Consider the following 17,940-nt stretch of genomic DNA (forward strand, 5'->3'; position numbering starts at 1 on the left):
ACCATGTATTCACTGAGTGCAATACTAAAAATTCTGAGAGAAGTTAGAATGCCACCTAGGAATATTTTTTATAGCCATCTGCAATCACCCTGATAATTTTAGCAAGAACAAATGATCTCAGATTGGCGTGGAAAGAAATGACATGAAGGAATAGAAGGAGTATGTGCCCTCCTGACGTTAACATGGGAAGGAGGGCGGTGGGAGGGGGAGGGTGTGCATGTGTATATGAATGTGCATATGTGTGTGTGTAGGTGATAAGGATGGGAGGGATGAAGGGAAAGGAGGAAAAATACTTTGCCTCACTTTCAGCCTTACACCAAGTTCTGGCATCCTCATAAACAAGTTTTAGCAAAGTGTGATGCAGAATTCCGAGGTGCATCTGGAAAGTAGGGTGCTCCCTGAGTTCCTAATTTCACTGGCCCCTCCCTAGAGCAGGAATGTGTTTTCCCCCACAATACAAAACTGACCTTCTAGGACAGGATGGAGCAAAAGAAGTGGTAGAAATAATTATTCTGAAAATAGAGTAATTACAGTACGAGTTTTAAAATGACGTTTCATTAGTCATTCATCACTGCTGGAGATCCTCTTACTTTTTTCCTGTACATACAGGTAGCCTTCTGCAGTGAACTGACTTGCTCGTTTGTGGTCCTTGGGGTTCTGTCTGATTTTGTTCATAAGCTCTTCCACTTCTGACCTCGTTCCTTCAAAACGATTTCGTGTCTGAAATAGATAATAAACACATCTAAGTTTTAAGTTCTCATATGAGTTTTTTCATGTCCATTTGTAAGTTTCTGGATAACTATAATTAAATTTGTAGGATTTTACTATAAACTTCTTGAAATATACCCTCCTTTCCAGTTTGTCTCTTTAAGATTCCCGTTCAAAGAAAAAAAATAGTGGTAAAATAGCTAATAGAAGAGTCTAAGCTTAGATAACTGGAGATTATTTACTCTCAAAGCTTTTGAACACCAAGAATGCTTGTGTTAATCAACATAAGAACTCCTACCTCGTCTCACAATAATACTAAATCTTAGATTTAAAAAAAAGTAGGTCAATAAAATATCTGGGAAGTCTTTCTTTTGCATAAACCTGACTCAGTATTATTATACCAGCAGTATTAAGTACTCAGAACCTGAAAAACTTAATTCTTCTCTGCCAACTAATAATATGAGGTCATTTTGTGCAGGTCATGGCAATTGCACTTGGAATGACATTTCTTCTCAGATAAAGAGAGGAGTAAGAATCTCATGTACAAACAATATCTTAGATACTGAAGAAACAAATCACATTTCTGAAACCCAGGAGACTTAGCATGCCAGTATCTCTGTCAAACGGCTACCCTGGAAACGTATATGTAAGGTAAAGTGACGAAATTACCAAGGCCAACATGATGAGTCAGCACCACCCAGCTTCTGGACATTTCTCTTATCCACACTCTAAAATAATTATATTAACACCAAAAAACTGCTGATGTGAAATTGTGCAGAAGCGGAGATAAAAAAAAAAATTTTATTGAAATCCCTCACCTCTCCTCCCTACAATGAAAGGGGTTACCAAGGGTCTAGAACAGAAAAATGGTAGAATGTATACTTTTTTTAGGGGAACGAGAGTCTGATAAATGTGGATTGCAAAGGGGAAAACTTAACTGCAGAAGCGTATTTTAAGCACAAGCTGAGAGTTAAAAAATTTATGTACTAGAACAAAATGCAGGATTGCAAGGAGGATGGAACTCATTTGTTAATAGCCAGTTCCCTCTTGCCTGCCTGTTTCTCATGCCTCCAGAATTTCTTGTACCCATTTTAATACTGATTATACTGATTTTATTTATTCACCTTTGTCACTTTGCTTAGATTCCTCCCAACCCTCACATCTTTCGGAATGTGTGTCTGTGTGTGCCTATATAATAGTTTTACATACAAATACTTCAGAGAGAGTGTGGGTTCAGTTCCAGGCCACTGCAATAAAATAAATATTGCGATTAAGCAAGTCAAACGAGTTTTTGGGCTTCCTAGGGTACATAAAAGTCTGGGATCCCTGGGTGGCTCAGTGGTTTAGTGCCTGCCTTCAGCCCAGGGCGTGATCCTGGAGTCCTGGGATCGAGTCCCGCATCAGGCTCCCTACATGGAGCCTGCTTCTCCCTCTGCCTGTGTCTCTGCACCCACCCCGTCTGTCTCTCATGAATAAATAAATAAAATCTTTAAAAAAAAAAAGTTATGTCTACACTATACTGTGGTCTATTAAAGGCACAATAGAATTATGTCTTAAAAATGTACATACTTCAAGAAATATTATATTGCTAAAAAAAAATCCTAACATCATCTGAGCTTCCAGTCAAAATCATTTTCTGGTAGAGGGTCCTGATTTGATGCTAGTGGCTGCTGACTGCTCAGGGTGGCTGCGGCAGCGACTTGAAATAAGACAACAATGATATCTGGTAGCATTTTACCTACAATAGGACTTATTTCCAAACTGGACTCAATCTTCCCAAACCCTGCTGCTGTTTTATCAACTAAATTTATGGAATATTCTAACTTCTTTGTTGTCATTTTCACCAATCTTCGCAGCATCTTCACTAGGAGTAGTTTCCCTCTGAAGAAACCACTTTCTTTGCTCAAGCATAAAAAGCAACTCATCTATTCAAATTTTATCATGAGATTGCAGCATTTCAGGCCCAGCTTTAGTCTCCATGTCTAATTCTGGTTCTTTCGCTATCTCCACCCCATCTCCAATTATTTCCTCCACTGAAGTCTTGAACCCCTTCAAAGTCATCCTTGAGAGCAGAATCAGCTCCTTCTGATCTCCTGCTTATGTTGATATTTTCACCTCTTCCCATGAATCACAAATGTTCTCAGTGGCATCTAGGTCTCAACAGGCCTAAAATATTCAGTAAACCATGCTGTATATAGATATGCTGCCATCCAGGCTTTGTTGTTCTATTTACAGAGCACAGGTAAAGTAGATTTAGCCTAATTCTTAAGGGTCCTAAGATTTTTAGAATGGTAGATGAGCACTAGCTGCAACTTCAAGTCACTTCCTGTGTTAGCCCCTAACAAGAGAGTCAGGCTGTCCTTTGAAACCAGACATTATCCACATTGGAAATCTGCTCTGTACTGAGGCCACCTTCATGAATTATCTTAGCTGGGCCTTCTGGAGAACTTGCTGCAGCTTCTCCATCAGCATGTGCTACTTTATCTTACACTCTTCTTTTACGGAGACAGATTCTTCCTTAAACCTCATAAACCAACCTCTACTAGCTGCCAACTCTTCTTCTGGAGCTTTTCCACCTCTCTCAGCCTTCACAGAACTGAAGAGACTTAGGGCCTTGCTCTAGATTAGGCTTTGGCTTAAGGGAATGTTGTGGCTGGTGTGATCTTCTATCCAGATCACTCAAACTCTGCTCATATTACCAATAAGGCTGTTTTGCTTTCTTATCATTCGTGTATTCACTGGAGTAGCACTTCTCATCTCCTTCAAGAACTTTTTCTTTGCACTCACAACTGTTGTGCAAAAGGCCTAGGTTTCAGCCTATCTGGATTTTGGTATGTCTTCCTCATTAAGCTTATTCATTTCTAGCTTTTGATTTACTGTGTGACTCTTATTCTCACATGACCACTTAGAGGCCATGATAGGGCTATTCACTGCCCTAATCTCAGTACCGCTGTGTCTCAGAGACTAGGGAGGCCCAAGGAGAGGGACAAAGATGGGGGTGTGGGATAGCTGGTCAGTGAAGCAGTCAGAACACACACAACATTTACCGATTAAGTTCACTATCACATATGGGCACAGTTTGTGGCACGCCGAAACAATTATGATAGTAACATCAAAGATCACTGATCACAATTGCAAATGTAACAATAACAAAAAGTTTGAAATATCACAAGAATTACCAAAATGTGAGACGGGGACGCAAAGTAAGTAACTGCTATTCTAAAAATAATACCAAGAGACTTCTGTGACATAGATTGCCATAAACCTTCAATTTGTAAAAAACACAGTATCCATAAAGCTCAAAAAAGCAAAGCACAATAGAGCGAGATATACGTGTACATACACACACACACACACACACACACACATATATATATATATATGTGCATGCCCTGTATGTAGAGATGCCAGCAACACACAGAACACATGCCTGCACACACAAATATATTCCTGTTAATCTGATGCCTTGTACTCAATACTCTCATTATTTATATTAATGCTCAAACTGTCCTATTTGAGCAGCAGGGGCCCCTTCTGGCTGAATCTGGTATCTTTTGACATGCCCCCTAACACAGTAATCCCTTACTTTCTGGTATAAAAAGGAGTCCTGGGTTCATCTTATACTTTCTCTGCCCACTACTAGAATCAACCATTCTCCCTTAAGAAGCCCTTATTCCTTCTAGTGGAGTGTAGTATTTAGAAACCAAAACCTGAGCACAGTGTGTCACAGTTAAAGGGATGTCACTGCTTCTGAGTGTTCTTGGGAGACAGAAAAACCACATGGATGTATGTATCTGTTCACATTCATATTTTTGAACACACATACATATACACTTCTATATCTCTCCATATTGAAAAATCCACATGTTCATACCAGTAAATCTATTCCCAATCCAATACTTTCAGTTTCTTTCTAGCCTATCCCTTCCTGATTTTGAAGATTTATTGATTTATTTGAGAGAGAGAGAGAGAGCAAGAGAGCACAAACAGGAGGAGGGGTAGAAGGAGAGGAAGAGAGAGATCTCAAGCAGACTCCTCACTCAGCAGGGAGCCTGACACAGGGTTCAATCTCACAACCCTGAGACCATGGCCTAAGCTAAAATCAGGAGTCAGTCACCTAACCGAATGAGCCACCTGGGCACTCCTCCTTTCCCAATATCGTACATTTCTTTCCATATAGTGAGAAATATAGCTCCCGTTATTCTCAATCTATTTACTTATTCCTTCAAATTAATGCATCTGCTCAATGTAACCAACCTTCCAAATACTCAACCACCTCTTCTGCAAGCTACTTTTATACCCTCCCCACCCCCACCCCCACTCCCACCATCACCCCTACTTTTTCTGCTGCAGACCCCTCCATGGAGTACCAACCACCTCCATGGAGTACCGCCTGCCCTCACTGTCTAACTTCCTCAGATGTGTCTAACTCTGCACTGGGAAGGGAGGGGGAAGATTTTATCATTTTAGGTAAATTATGAATACAAGTGAAAATCATGTATTTTTAAATTTGAACATAAATAATAGAATAGCTAGAGCCTAGCAATCTCTAACTCTAAATTCCAGGTGTATATTAAGATACCATCAACTAATAATAATGTTAGACTGTAAATGCTACAATAAGTGACCATTAGAGTGTTTACACTGTGGCTGGCACTACTGAAAACATTTTTGGTGCTTTAATCCTCAAAATAACCTCTGAGATAGTATAGTGCCATCCGTTACCAGTTTAAAAAAAAAAAAAAGGAAAGAAAAGGAAATTCCTTTCATTGCATGCTTTCCTAAATAAATTTTCAAATAAACCAATTTTAAATTAAGCCTTACAAATTAAATATTTTATTGCATCACCTATTTGGGAGAAGGAGGATTCAATTCGGGGACTTAGCCGGAATTCAGACACATTTGAGTTTGTCTGGAAACCGGTGGGTCAGGATTATTAGCACAGGCTCACTCCCATATTAAGGGAAAAAGGAAGAAGAGAGAGAGAAGGAGCTTTTCACAATGTCATAGCCAGAAATAAAGCTTTAAAGGCAGAGGGCAAAGGCTGATTCCAAGTACAGATAGCCATTCTAAGTTTTCCCACCCTGGCCCCATGACGTCATTCAGAGAGAAAAGACAGGCAAAGTATAATCAAAAATATGAAAAAGGTTTCATAAAACAGCTGTAAAACATCAGGGTGGGCCCCATGCAGCCCTGCTTTAGTAACCTTGCAAAAATAATGTAACAGAAAAGGGGTAAGGCCCTAGACACCCACACACACACACACACACACACACACACCCTCACTATAATCCCTATATTGCCCTCCAAGTGCCCCACACAGAGCAAGGTGGCAGGAAAAGGAATGGTAGGCAATGGACCCCAGGTGAATAGATGTTAAGTCTAAATCCTGTATCAGGTACTTTCCATGGGGATGAGGGAAACGCAATTTAGAACTGTTGAGAGGTGGAGGTGAACTGAGGGCCTCAATCTGAGTTCTTACCATTAAAGAGACTCCCATGTCACCCACATGTAGCTAAGGTCTGGGCAAGCAGATGGCCCTATCAAGATGTTCTCCAGCTGCTATATTTACTGACCCCAGACACACCATAGATGACCCACTTATATCCCAGCACAGAATCTGAAACCAACACCATGGTCCTTTGGACGGAGTCTGCCCAAGTTCCCATCCTGGCCCTGATCTTAAAGCAGTATGACAACAAGAAGTTACTCTCCTCATTGACCTCATCTGTAAAATAGGAATAAAAAATCTACATCATAGGACTTTTATGAAAACTATATGTGCATAATCCAAATAAAGCACACAAGTAATACCTGACAAATGATAAGAAAATAAATTTAGGTGACATTACCACTACAACTACTATGACAATTAAGTCACTGAAAAGTCGCAGTCATTCCGTATCAAAGGATAAAGGAAAGTCTTCAAACCAAACTAATAGCTTATTGTCTTAAATCTGATTGGAAGAGAAAGTATATTTTTAAATTTTTTTTCAGAATATAAAAACTAACCCACAACATTATAAAACAGAAAGAGGGAAAAGTACAGTCTTGTTTTGGGGGCAGAAAGACAAGGTTTTTTTTTTTTTTTAATTTTATTTATTTACTTATGAGAGACACAGAGAGAGATTGGCAGAGACATAGGCAGAGGGAGAAGCAGGCTCCATGCAGGGAGCCCAACGTGGGACTCGATCCTGGGACCACGGGATCATGCCCTGAGCTGAAGGCAGATGCTCAACCGCTTAGCCACCCAGGCGTCCCAGGAAAAGGTTTAAAAGTGATGAAAAGTGACATTAAATCTATACCTCATAAATAAGGACTTATGCATTTTTACAGAATCACTTCCAATCCCTTAAAAAAAAACATAGTTTATTGTTTTAGTGTTCTACTTTTCTCACAACACTGTAACAAAAATATTTGGGCATATTCTTAAAATTTTAACTATTCTTAAGATTTTCTGGGGATTCTTCATGAATTCTAAGATTTCTCACATTATATTTCCTTCTAGGAAGAATTCTATTCTAGTCTCTCTTTCCCCACATTTCTCTGGGGATAAAGATAACAAAAGTTTAAATTTAGTTTTTTAAAATACCCTTCAATTTTGAAGCAATTTATATTTTTCTTGAAAATCTATTTTCTAAAAGCCATCTTGCTCTGTTTTGCTTTCCATGCATTACTCTGGATTATGGAAAGTAGATGAGGAATAAATTGCTTTCAAAAAAATAAAAGAGGTGTTACCATTTTTACAACAAAAAAGGTGAAACCAGATGGAGAAAAATAGGTTGTTTTTATTTTTAAATAACTTTTACCTTTTTTCTGATTACAAAATGATCTTGCTGGGATTTTTACTACAAATACTTAAAAGCTGACCAAAATTATCCATAGCATTATAGTACACAGATAGTTAACGCTAAGATTTGGTTTTAATATTTGGGTCTATTTCCTTAAATATATAAATATACATCACATAAAAATAACACATAACTGGGATTTTTGTAATTTGTAGTTTTACATAGCCAGCATTTTCCCTTATAAAGGCTGATATCAGGGAATTAGAGAAATGGCCAAGAAATGAGCAAAGTACAGCAACACTCAGGTACAGCAGGTACCACAGAGTAAGTGGCATGTGTTTCAAAGGTGCTGGCATTTTTTGAAGGGAAAAGAATTAGCTAAGAGCAAAAAGGAACAGCAAAGACACCTTGATCAGGCGTTCTCAAAACTGCAGATGGGTGAAAAGAGGAGGTTCTGGAGCAGCCTCAGAAACAACAAAATGAAGAGATGAATATTTAGAGAAGAGATTTTAGGGCAGTTTACTGGTGACAATCCTTAAGTTCCATAGGATACAGAAAAATTTTCCACCAACTGTTCTTTGCCCATTTTTCTATGGGAAATGACTCTTATTAGCAAAAGCATAGGTTAACTTCTGAATGCAGTAAGGATATTAACCAAGTTACTTTATGGACCATTTTAAGCGATAGCTTGTTTTTAGGTTTTGCTTATAATATTTCATGACTGAGCACTGCTCATTTACATTGAAATATTTAATATCTCGGAATCATTTGGGTGTATATACGGTAACTATATCCCTTTTATCACACAGGTGTGTTACAAAAGCACTTTCATCCACAAGCAAGCTACGCAGGGATTGCTTCACTTAAGCTCCCAGGAGACCCTGATGAATCCCTACCCTCACCCCAAACACCGAGGCACAGCCAGCTTCACAGGCACGTAGCCTGCACAACCACAAAGGACCTTGTGCTCAAAAGGTCATGCACTTGGTTTAATGCTCTACTGTCATGGTATTGAAATTCTTCATATTTAAATAAGGGCCCTGCCTCTCCATCTTACACTGGCCCCACAAATTATGGAGCCAGTTCTGCCTGAAAGTTCTCATCCAGGCCAGCTCTGCAGTTGACAGATGATATCCAGACAGAAGTAAATTTCCACAAGTTATACAGCCAGTTGGTAGAGGAAAAAATCAAGAGTATAATTAATCTTCTAAACTAACTATATAGTGTTCTTTTTACAAACCTGTTCTGCCATCTGCAAAAGTATTCTGAAAAATCACAGCAACATTAGACTATTGTACTACCTACAGAGACATTTTTAAAATTAGAACAAATCTATACATATACAAACATTAATATTTTTTAAAAATTGTTACATTATAGTCACTGGTAGTAGGATGTGTGAGTGGGGATAGTTACTCTTTTAGTTATTTAAACCAGCTCAACATCCAAATAACCTACAAATACAAACTGACTTGAATCACCGAGAGAGAGAGAGAGAGAGAGAGAGAGAGATTTCATTACCTACATTCCCAAATGTAGGGAACTATACAACAAACGGAGAAATAAAATCTACACAAAAACCATTTCTCCTCAACCTCTAAGATGATATCAAATTGAAAGTCAGGCAGCCAACAGCACAGAGTCCCATCCTTTGTACTTCTTTCAGTATGAGCTAGAATGCATTTGTCTCAAAACTCACTCACTCTTTTTCTAATAAGGCCTAAAATTATACTAAACATAAAAAGAGTTTCAATGAGTATACTTCCAAAGTCAACTTAAGGGTTGAGAGGAAAAACATCCATCACCTTCTGATCAAAATCATCTACATTACACTGTTTAATAAAGCTCTCCTAAATCTCTTTATCCAAGACCTCTTTGAAAGCATAATTTTCCAGGAAAATAATATAGACCCACAGCAACTGCGAAATTAATACATTAAGTATGCATAAACACAGGGAAGAAACTCCTCTTGAACCATAAGCCTAGCTGGGATTAAAAATCAAGTAAGACTTTTAGGTAAAATGTAAAAGAAATTGAGGTTAAAATCAAAACGCCTTAAATCTAAAGCAGAGTGTTCTTTTGTTCGTTCTCTACATGAAAACTGAAAGTCATGTGACAAAGTCTCTCCTCACAACCATCCCTACAAGTGCAGCATATGTCCCAGTTAACACTGCTATAGGACATATAAAAGTTACTAAGAGTATATCCTAAAAGTTCTCATCATGAGAAAAAACATTTTCTGTAACTATATGCAGTGACAGACATTAACTAAACTTACTGCAGTAATCATTTTGCACTATGTGTGTCAAGTCAATACGCCGTACAGCTCAAACTCCTACAGGACTGCGTATCAATTAAATCTCAATAAAACTGGAAAAAATAATAAAAATGAATCACGTGACTCTTGATAAGAAACATATACCTAGTGACTTTTCTGAAAGAAAAAGAAGTTCTTAAAACAAATTCATCATCCAAAAAAAAGAGCCACCAGGTGGCAGAGTTCCTGAGCCTCACCTAATTGAAGAGCAGTTTGTTACACTGAGAACCGACCAGAAGGTGGCAACGTAGCCTCAGTTTCTCAACACCAACAGCTCAGCCACGTCTCAGTTTAAGCCTTTTCTTTTATTCTTCTTTCTTTTTTTTTTTTTAAGGAGGGGGATGGAGAGGGGCAGAGGGGCAGAAGGAGGAACAGATTCCCCGCTGAGCAGGGAGCCCGACCTGGGGCTCCATCCCAGGACCCTGAGATCATGACCTGAGCTGAAGGCAGATGCTTAACCAACTGAGCCACCCAGGCACCCCCGGTTTAAGGCTTTTTATATAACAAAATGAAAATATACATCTCAAACATCCTCTTATATCAGAAAGCTTTCATTTCCTTACATTCTGAATGTTGATCTGTAGTTCCATTTTGTAGTGATTGAAGTCTTTGGCAAGTTCATGGCCCTGATGATAGAAAGTAAACATTCCCTGAAAAAACGACAGCATCTAAGACAAAGGGGGAAAAATGACATTAGCATATACACACACACACAAAAAAAAAAAAAGTAGGAGGAAAAAAAGAATAAAAACAGCTATGTATTCCCCCCTCATCCCATCCCATCCCATTGTGATTCTACTGAAGTAAAATAATTAAAAGTCATCAGAATTTAACTAAATCTAACTACATATTATTTATTAATTGTCCTTTTACAAGATGAAAGGTTTGTGATTTTTTTCCTTAAATATCAAAGCCATTAAATAGCTTTTAAAGTACACTACACTGGAGAAATGGAATTCTACATCACCTATTTGTTCTTTTTATAGTCAAGAGAATCTCTATATTCATTTATTATTGAAATCTTATCACCATAGGTCAACAGAATCTATAATGAAAGTGAAATCACAGAACCAAAGAGCTAATGGCTCTCTCCAATGGCGCCCAACACAGTACAATTTCTCTCTTTTGTCTATGGATGTTCAGTGACTGGGGCAGAGACGGGCTGAGACAGGGTGAAAATTAGCTCTGAATTCTTGGGACGCTTGGGTGGTTCAGCAATTGAGCACCTGCTTTCAGCCCAGGGCATGATGCTGGAGTCCCCATTGAATCCCACATCCGGCTCCCCACAGGAAGCCTGCTTCTCCCTCTGCCTATGTCTCAACCTGCCCCTTTTGATTACAGGGCACCTACTTCTGCCCAACATATGAATAAATTTAAAGTGAGTAAAAGTGATTTGGGGTAGGAATTATGGAAATCCTGAAATTCATTTTCCTTATGTCAACATAGCTTAATGGTTAGGAATCTGGGATTCTAACATCAAGTGGCCAGCAGGGGTCAATCCCCAACTTCAGCTATGTTATGAGACCTTGGACAAATTACTGAAACTTTCTGTATTTCTATTTCCTTATTTGCTTGGTGGGATACTAAAAATATCTCCTTATGGAGTTAGTGTGTGGAATAAACACATGAGCATGGTGAAATATTAAAACAATGACTTGAACAATGAGCATTGTAAATACTCAGTAAATGCGGGTCATTATGAGTATTTCACATAAAAGAAAGCTTTATGGAGATGAATTTTTCTCTAATTGTTTAAATTAGGTTAATTCTGTCACTCTAAGTAGACCATTGCTTCCATGAATGCCAATTTTAATTTAATCATTACTTGGGTATTTTTTTTTGTTTCTCAAAATCACACATAGAATGGATAATGGTATGGGATGTAAGTTCTATCTCAGTAAAACTGTTTTCTTAAGAAAGCACATGCAAAAACACCTACATTAAAATTAATCTTGAGAATCATGAATTCCAGTATTTCCTGTTTTTTTTCACTGAAACCCACAGTATAAATTATCCTTTACATATATTCACGTGCCTGTATATGTTATATATATTTGCACATATATATGTATGTGTGTATTTATGTATATATAATATATTTTTTATATTTATATATAATATATAATATCTTTATATAAAATATATAAGGAACTAAAACTGTTAGAATACATCTATATAAACACCAACACAAATCACAGGTCTCTAAAATAAGTTTAAAGAACTGCCAGAGTAACTCACAAAATAGTTTCAAATGCTCCACATGCTGGTTCTTAACTTTGGTGGCCATAAGCACTGAGTTGCGTTAGAAATAATTTGTTACAAATAATTGTTCAAAGTATCAAAATTTGGATTGGTATACTTGCTGCAGAACAAAGAGTAGAGGTAAGATTATCTATCAACAGTACCACTGTCTCTCCCATCCTAACATTTCTTTCACAGGGGTTTTCCTTCAAGAGTGGGCCTACAATAGGGTGGCAGAAATTGCACGTGATTGTGGAGTGCTTGAGAAATACTATTCGCTACATGTTGCTGTGCAAGGAAGGCTGAGAACCACTAATTTGTAAGTGATTCCTTGACTTCCTGGTGATGTGTCCACCCTTTACAATTGACGATGTCTTGTGTTTCACATGTATGCACCATGGCCCCCCATCAATAGTAAATTCGATCTAGAAGGAAAAACATTTCTATTACACCACAAAAATCTAATAGCAGAATGACCTTCTAGGATACTTACAGGTTCCACAAATTCAAACTTCTTTCTTTCCTGGATTTCCTGAAGCTTACATACATATTCAAGAGACAGTTCATAAAAGTGCTGCCGGTTTTGCTCCACTTGGATATCTGCCTATGTTAAAGTAATAAAGGCTGGTTAAATCAGATATGGTGAGGTGAAAAACTCTTGATCGTAGGTTGGCAACACTACAAGCTCTATGCCATAAATGGCCCCCAGCCTGTCTCTACATAAAGTTGTACTGGAACATAGTCATGGCTACTGGTTTATGTGTCTTCTGTGCCACTGTCCTGCTACAGCAGCCAAACTTAGTTTGGGGACCTAACAGTCTATAAAAACATAAGTTTTACTAAGTTTTACTATCTGACTCTGCAGAAAAAGTCTGCCAACCCCTGCACTTTATGATGAGATTGACCCTTGACCCTGAGGTTTGAGCATTAAACTGTATGGTTCTTCATGAAAAACTCACCCCAACCACAACAGACACCCAAGGTTGAACCATACACATAGAATCAAAATCACATAAATATTATTTCCATTGACAAATCCTCTAAGAATGCAGCTCGCCTGGGAAATCTAGTCACCTCAGGACTCATGACTGACAGCAGCAGGTGAGGAAGTGGCAGTTATGGTACCACCCCAAGAATTTGGCTCTCAAATACCATTTGATCCAGTAATTCCACTTCTGGGTATTAACCCAAAGGAAATAAGAAACACTGCTTTGTGAAGACATATGTACCCCTATGCTTACTGCAGCATTATTTACAGTAGCCAGGGTCTGGAAACACCCCAAGTGTCCACTGATAGATCAACGGATAAAGAAGATGTGGTACATATACATACATTGGATTATTACTCAGCCATAAAAAAGATCAGATTAATTTTTTTTGGGGGGGGTTCATTGGCAACAACATGGATGGACTTAGAGGCTGTTATGCTAGGTGAAGTAAGTCAGATAAAGACAAATACCACATGATTTCACATATATGTAGAATCTAAAAAAAAAAACAAGACAAACAAAAAAGCAGAAACAGACCCACTGAAACAGAGAACTGATGGTTGCCAGAGGGGCTGGAGTGGGGGGATGGGCAAAATGGGTGAAGGGGAGAGGAGGTGTATGCTTCTGGTTATGGAATGAATAAGCCATGGGGATGAAAGGTCAGCCTAGGGAATATAGTTGATAGTATTATAACAGTGTTGTATAGTAACAGATGGTAGCTACTACACCTGTGGTGAGCACAGCATAATGTGTAGAGTTGTCAAATCACTATGTTGTACTTGAAAGTAATGTAACACTGTGTGTTGACTACATTTCAATTAAAGAAAAAAGAGAAGAAAAGAACCTGATTCTCAAAAGGTGGTCCAGGGCTTGAAGCCCATCTATAGGTAATCATGCTCTTAAGCCCTGAAAATGTCTCATCTGCTGAGAGTAAACAGGCACCAGATGGTCAGGAGACTGTTCCAAAAAATAGGTTCCAGTTTATCTTGTCTAACTAGAAGGGAACTAGGGAAGAAGCAGGGTTCCAAAGAGGTACGGTAGAAAAAGAACTGTCATCCTAGAAACCACTCTTACAAGGCATCACATATTTCCTAACTTGGCCAATTTTACTTTTAAAAGTATTTATCCAGACATTTCTCCAAAGAGGATATATAAATGGTAATAAGCACCTGAAAAGCTGCTCAAAATCACTAATCATTATGGAAAGACAAATACAAGATACCATCTCGTACCTATCAAAAATAAATAAATAACAACAAAACTATTTAAAAAATAGAAAATAAGTGTTGCTGAGGATGTGAAGAAATTGGAACCCTGTGCAATGTTGGTGGGAATGCAAAATGATGCAGCTGCTAGGGGAAACAGCATGGCAGTTCTCCAAAAAAATTAAAAACAGAATTATCACGATACAATAATTCCATTTCTGGGCATATACGCCTAAAAATTAAAAACAGGGACTCAAAAAGATTTATATAACCATGTTCATAGCAGTATTATTTATAACAGCTAAAAGGCAGCAGCAACCAAAGTGCCTACTAACAGATAAATGGATAAACAAAATGTGATATATATAAATAATATTACATAGCCTCAAAAAGGAAGGAAATTCAAACACATGCTATAACATGGATGAACCCTGAGAACATTACGCTCAGTGGAAATAAGTAAGTCACAAAAGGACAAATACTGTATGATTCCACTTTTATAAGGTTCCCAGAACAAATTCATAGAAACATAAAGCAGAAGTGGGGTTTATCACGAGCTGGGGGTAGGGAGCTGGGGAAGGAGTATTCAATGGATACAGAGTTTCAGTATTTGGAAATGAAAAGAGGTCTAGGTATGGAATGTCAAATGTCATGGTGGTTGCACAACAGTGTGAATGTATGATACATGGAATAAAGTGCAACATTTCTAAATCCCTCAGAATTTCCTGAGTGACGGGGAGCATCTTTCTTATCTACATAAAGAGCCCCCCTGGAGCAAACTGGAGTTTATGTTACTGAGGGATTTAGGGTGGGGCCTCCAGATAGCACCATAAAGCCCAAGTGATTAGAGGGCTGGAACTTTCAGTACTGCCCACTGACCTCTGGCAGTGGGTAGAGGGAGGGGCACTTCAAACTAAGCTCTGTAAAAACTCTTGAACTTCCACATGGGTGACCACATGCCAGTGCCCAGAGGGTGACACAGGGATGAAGTTTCTGTGCTTGGGACCCTTCTAGACCCCGCCCTACGTGGCTACTCATCTGTATCTTTTATATTATTCTTTATGATAAATTAGTAAACACAACTAAATGTTTTATCACAGTTCTGTGAATAACATTAAGACTATATTTTTTTACTATACCAAAGTGACTTTTTTTTGTTTTTTAAAGATTTTATTTATTTATTCATGAAAGACACAGACAGAGAGAGAGGCAGAAACACAGGCAGAGGGAGAAGCAGGCTCCATGCAGGGAGCCTGATGTGGGACTCGATCCCAGGCCTCCAGGATCAGGCCCTGGGCTGAAGGCGACGCTAAACCGCTGAGCCACCTGGGCTGCCCACAACGTGACTTTTTTTTTTTTTTTAACAAATTTCTATTTGATCATCATCTAATTTCTGGCCATTCTTGCTATAAATACGTATAATAAGAATAGACAACTCTCAGGCAAAGTTATTAAAACAATCTACTTCTCTAGTCATAGATACTGAAATATAATCATTTGATTACTCAAAAAGCAAAAATATACTTTAAAAATTAACAGAAACAGATTTTTCTCAAAGGTCTGATACTTGTTCTAGTGCAAATATTAATTAGAACTTAGGGATGTGGATGGAAGTAGAAGCTATTGTGCCCAATAAATGTAGAGCTATATCTAATTGTCCTACCAGAAGTACCAAATAGCCAACTTGGTTGTCTGCCAAAGTCGTTTCTTGCTATTTTCATTAGAAACAAGGAGAAGGAATGATACAAGTTTCTATGCCTTTGTTCAGCACCTTCTCAGCAACCTTTATAAACCTCTTAAATACTTCAATTCAGTTTACTGAAGATGAGAAATACATAAGCCAATGCCAACGTCAATGAAGATCTAAACCTAACGTTTTCCTTTTAGAGTTTTCCCCCCCCCACCCCCAGTGAAGGCCGTCACACTTGTAATAGAGAGCTGTTTCAAGGGATGCCCGGGTGGCTCAGTGGTTGAGCACCTGCCTTCGGCCCAAGTCGTGATCCTGGAGACCTGGGATCGAGTCCCATGTCAGGCTCCCTTTAGTACAGGCATGGAGCCTGCTTCTCCCTCTGCCTGTGTCTCTGCCTCTCTCTCTCGCTCTGTGTCTCTCGTGAATAAATAAAATATTTTTTTAAAGATTTATTTATTTTTATTTAGGATAGACACAGAGCGAAAGAGAGAGGCAGAGACACAGGCGGAGGGAGAAGCAGGCTCCATGCCAGGAGCCCGACGCGGGACTCAATCCCGGGACTCCCAGATCGCGCCCTGGGCCGAAGGCAGGCACCAAACCACTGAGCCACCCAGGGATCCCCTAAAATATTTTTTTTTTAAAAAAGAAAGAAAGAGGTTTCGAGCAGGAGTGTGTATGTTTGTAAAGAGCAAACAGCAAGGAAGGACAGAATATACAATTTAAATGAAACTAAAATCATTCATCTCGAGGGTCTCTTCAAATTCCTTGAACTGAAATTTGATTATCTCTGGGAATGATGAATTAATGAAGCCCTAGCTCACCGTGCAAGCATCTTCACACGTCTTCATTCAGTAAACAGTTATTAAGGGCCTACTGCCTGACTAGCTCTGTTCTAGATGTAAAAAAGACTGAATACTGAATAAAATAACGTTGTTGCCTTCAAGTAGCTCACATGCTAGTGCAAGAAGCCATGTAACAACCAAATATATAGTATGTCAAATGTTCGTAAAAGTATGAAAAAATCAAAGCAGTATAAGGGGGACACTTTAAATAAGATGGTAAGGTAAACTCTGAGTGGAGAGTATCTGAGGTACTTGGAGAAGTGAGGCATGTGGGTGTGGGCTGGAAAACTACCAGGCAGGAAGGACAACAAAAGCAAAGGCCCAGAGCAGAGTATGCCTGTCCCAGGCCAGTTAGGGCACAGCAGCAGCCCATGTGGGTGTGAGGACAGGAGGGTAGGCCCTGAGCCTCTGGATGCAGCTATTAGGGAGGGTCTGGGGAAGAGAAGCAACATAAAGGCTCCTTCTGCTTGCTGTACAGAATATAAACCAGGAATACTTACTAAATAAATAAATAAATAAACAAACAAACAAACAAACCAACCAACCAACCAGAAATACATTGGTGGGAGCAGGGAAACCAATTAAGAGTCCTTAACGGTAGGGGATCCCTGGGTGGCACAGCGGTTTGGCGCCTGTCTTTGGCCCAGGGAGCGATCTTGGAGACCCGGGATCGAATCCCACATCGGGCTCCCGGTGCATGGAGCCTGCTTCTCCCTCTGCCTGTGTCTCTGCCTCTCTCTCTCTCTCTCTCTCTCTCTCTCTCTCTCTGTGACTATCATAAGTAAATAAAAAAAAAAAATTAAAAAAAAAAAAGAGTCCTTAATGGCAATCAGTCTGACAATGGCCAGCAGCATGGGCCAGGGTGATGGTGGTGGGGGTCAGAAGTTGCAATACCTTGAGAATATTCTGAAGCTAAGGAAGACATGCAGACAAACTAGGTGTGGGGCAGGAGAAGGGCCAAGGATGGCCGTAAAGATTTTGCCTGAGTAACAGCTCGAACAAAAAACATAATTAGATAGTCAAGTGGAGATGGAAATTTACTTGCAGCATGAAAACTCTTTTCAGAATACCTGAAAAGGGAGATAAGGGGAGAAGACAGGTAGAAAGCCGCTGGCATAAAGAAAGAGTAAAAACAACAGCTATCATTTCAAAATGGA

The 17,940-nt window shown here is 39.0% G+C and overlaps 1 protein-coding gene across 1 annotated transcript in view; it reads right to left on the reverse strand.

Annotated features, from left to right (window-relative positions):
- Window positions 1–17,940, reverse strand: part of ARHGAP10 (Rho GTPase activating protein 10) — a 310,929-nt gene that overhangs the window by 174,786 nt on the left and 118,203 nt on the right. Inside the window, 3 exon segments of the mRNA XM_055336297.1 lie at window positions 591–720; window positions 10,380–10,484; window positions 12,551–12,661. Of these exon segments, the coding sequence (XP_055192272.1) occupies window positions 591–720; window positions 10,380–10,484; window positions 12,551–12,661 (346 nt within the window).

This window comes from Nyctereutes procyonoides, unplaced genomic scaffold (genome assembly GCF_905146905.1).
Source record: "Nyctereutes procyonoides isolate TBG_1078 unplaced genomic scaffold, NYPRO_anot_genome, whole genome shotgun sequence".
NCBI lineage: Eukaryota > Metazoa > Chordata > Mammalia > Carnivora > Canidae > Nyctereutes > Nyctereutes procyonoides.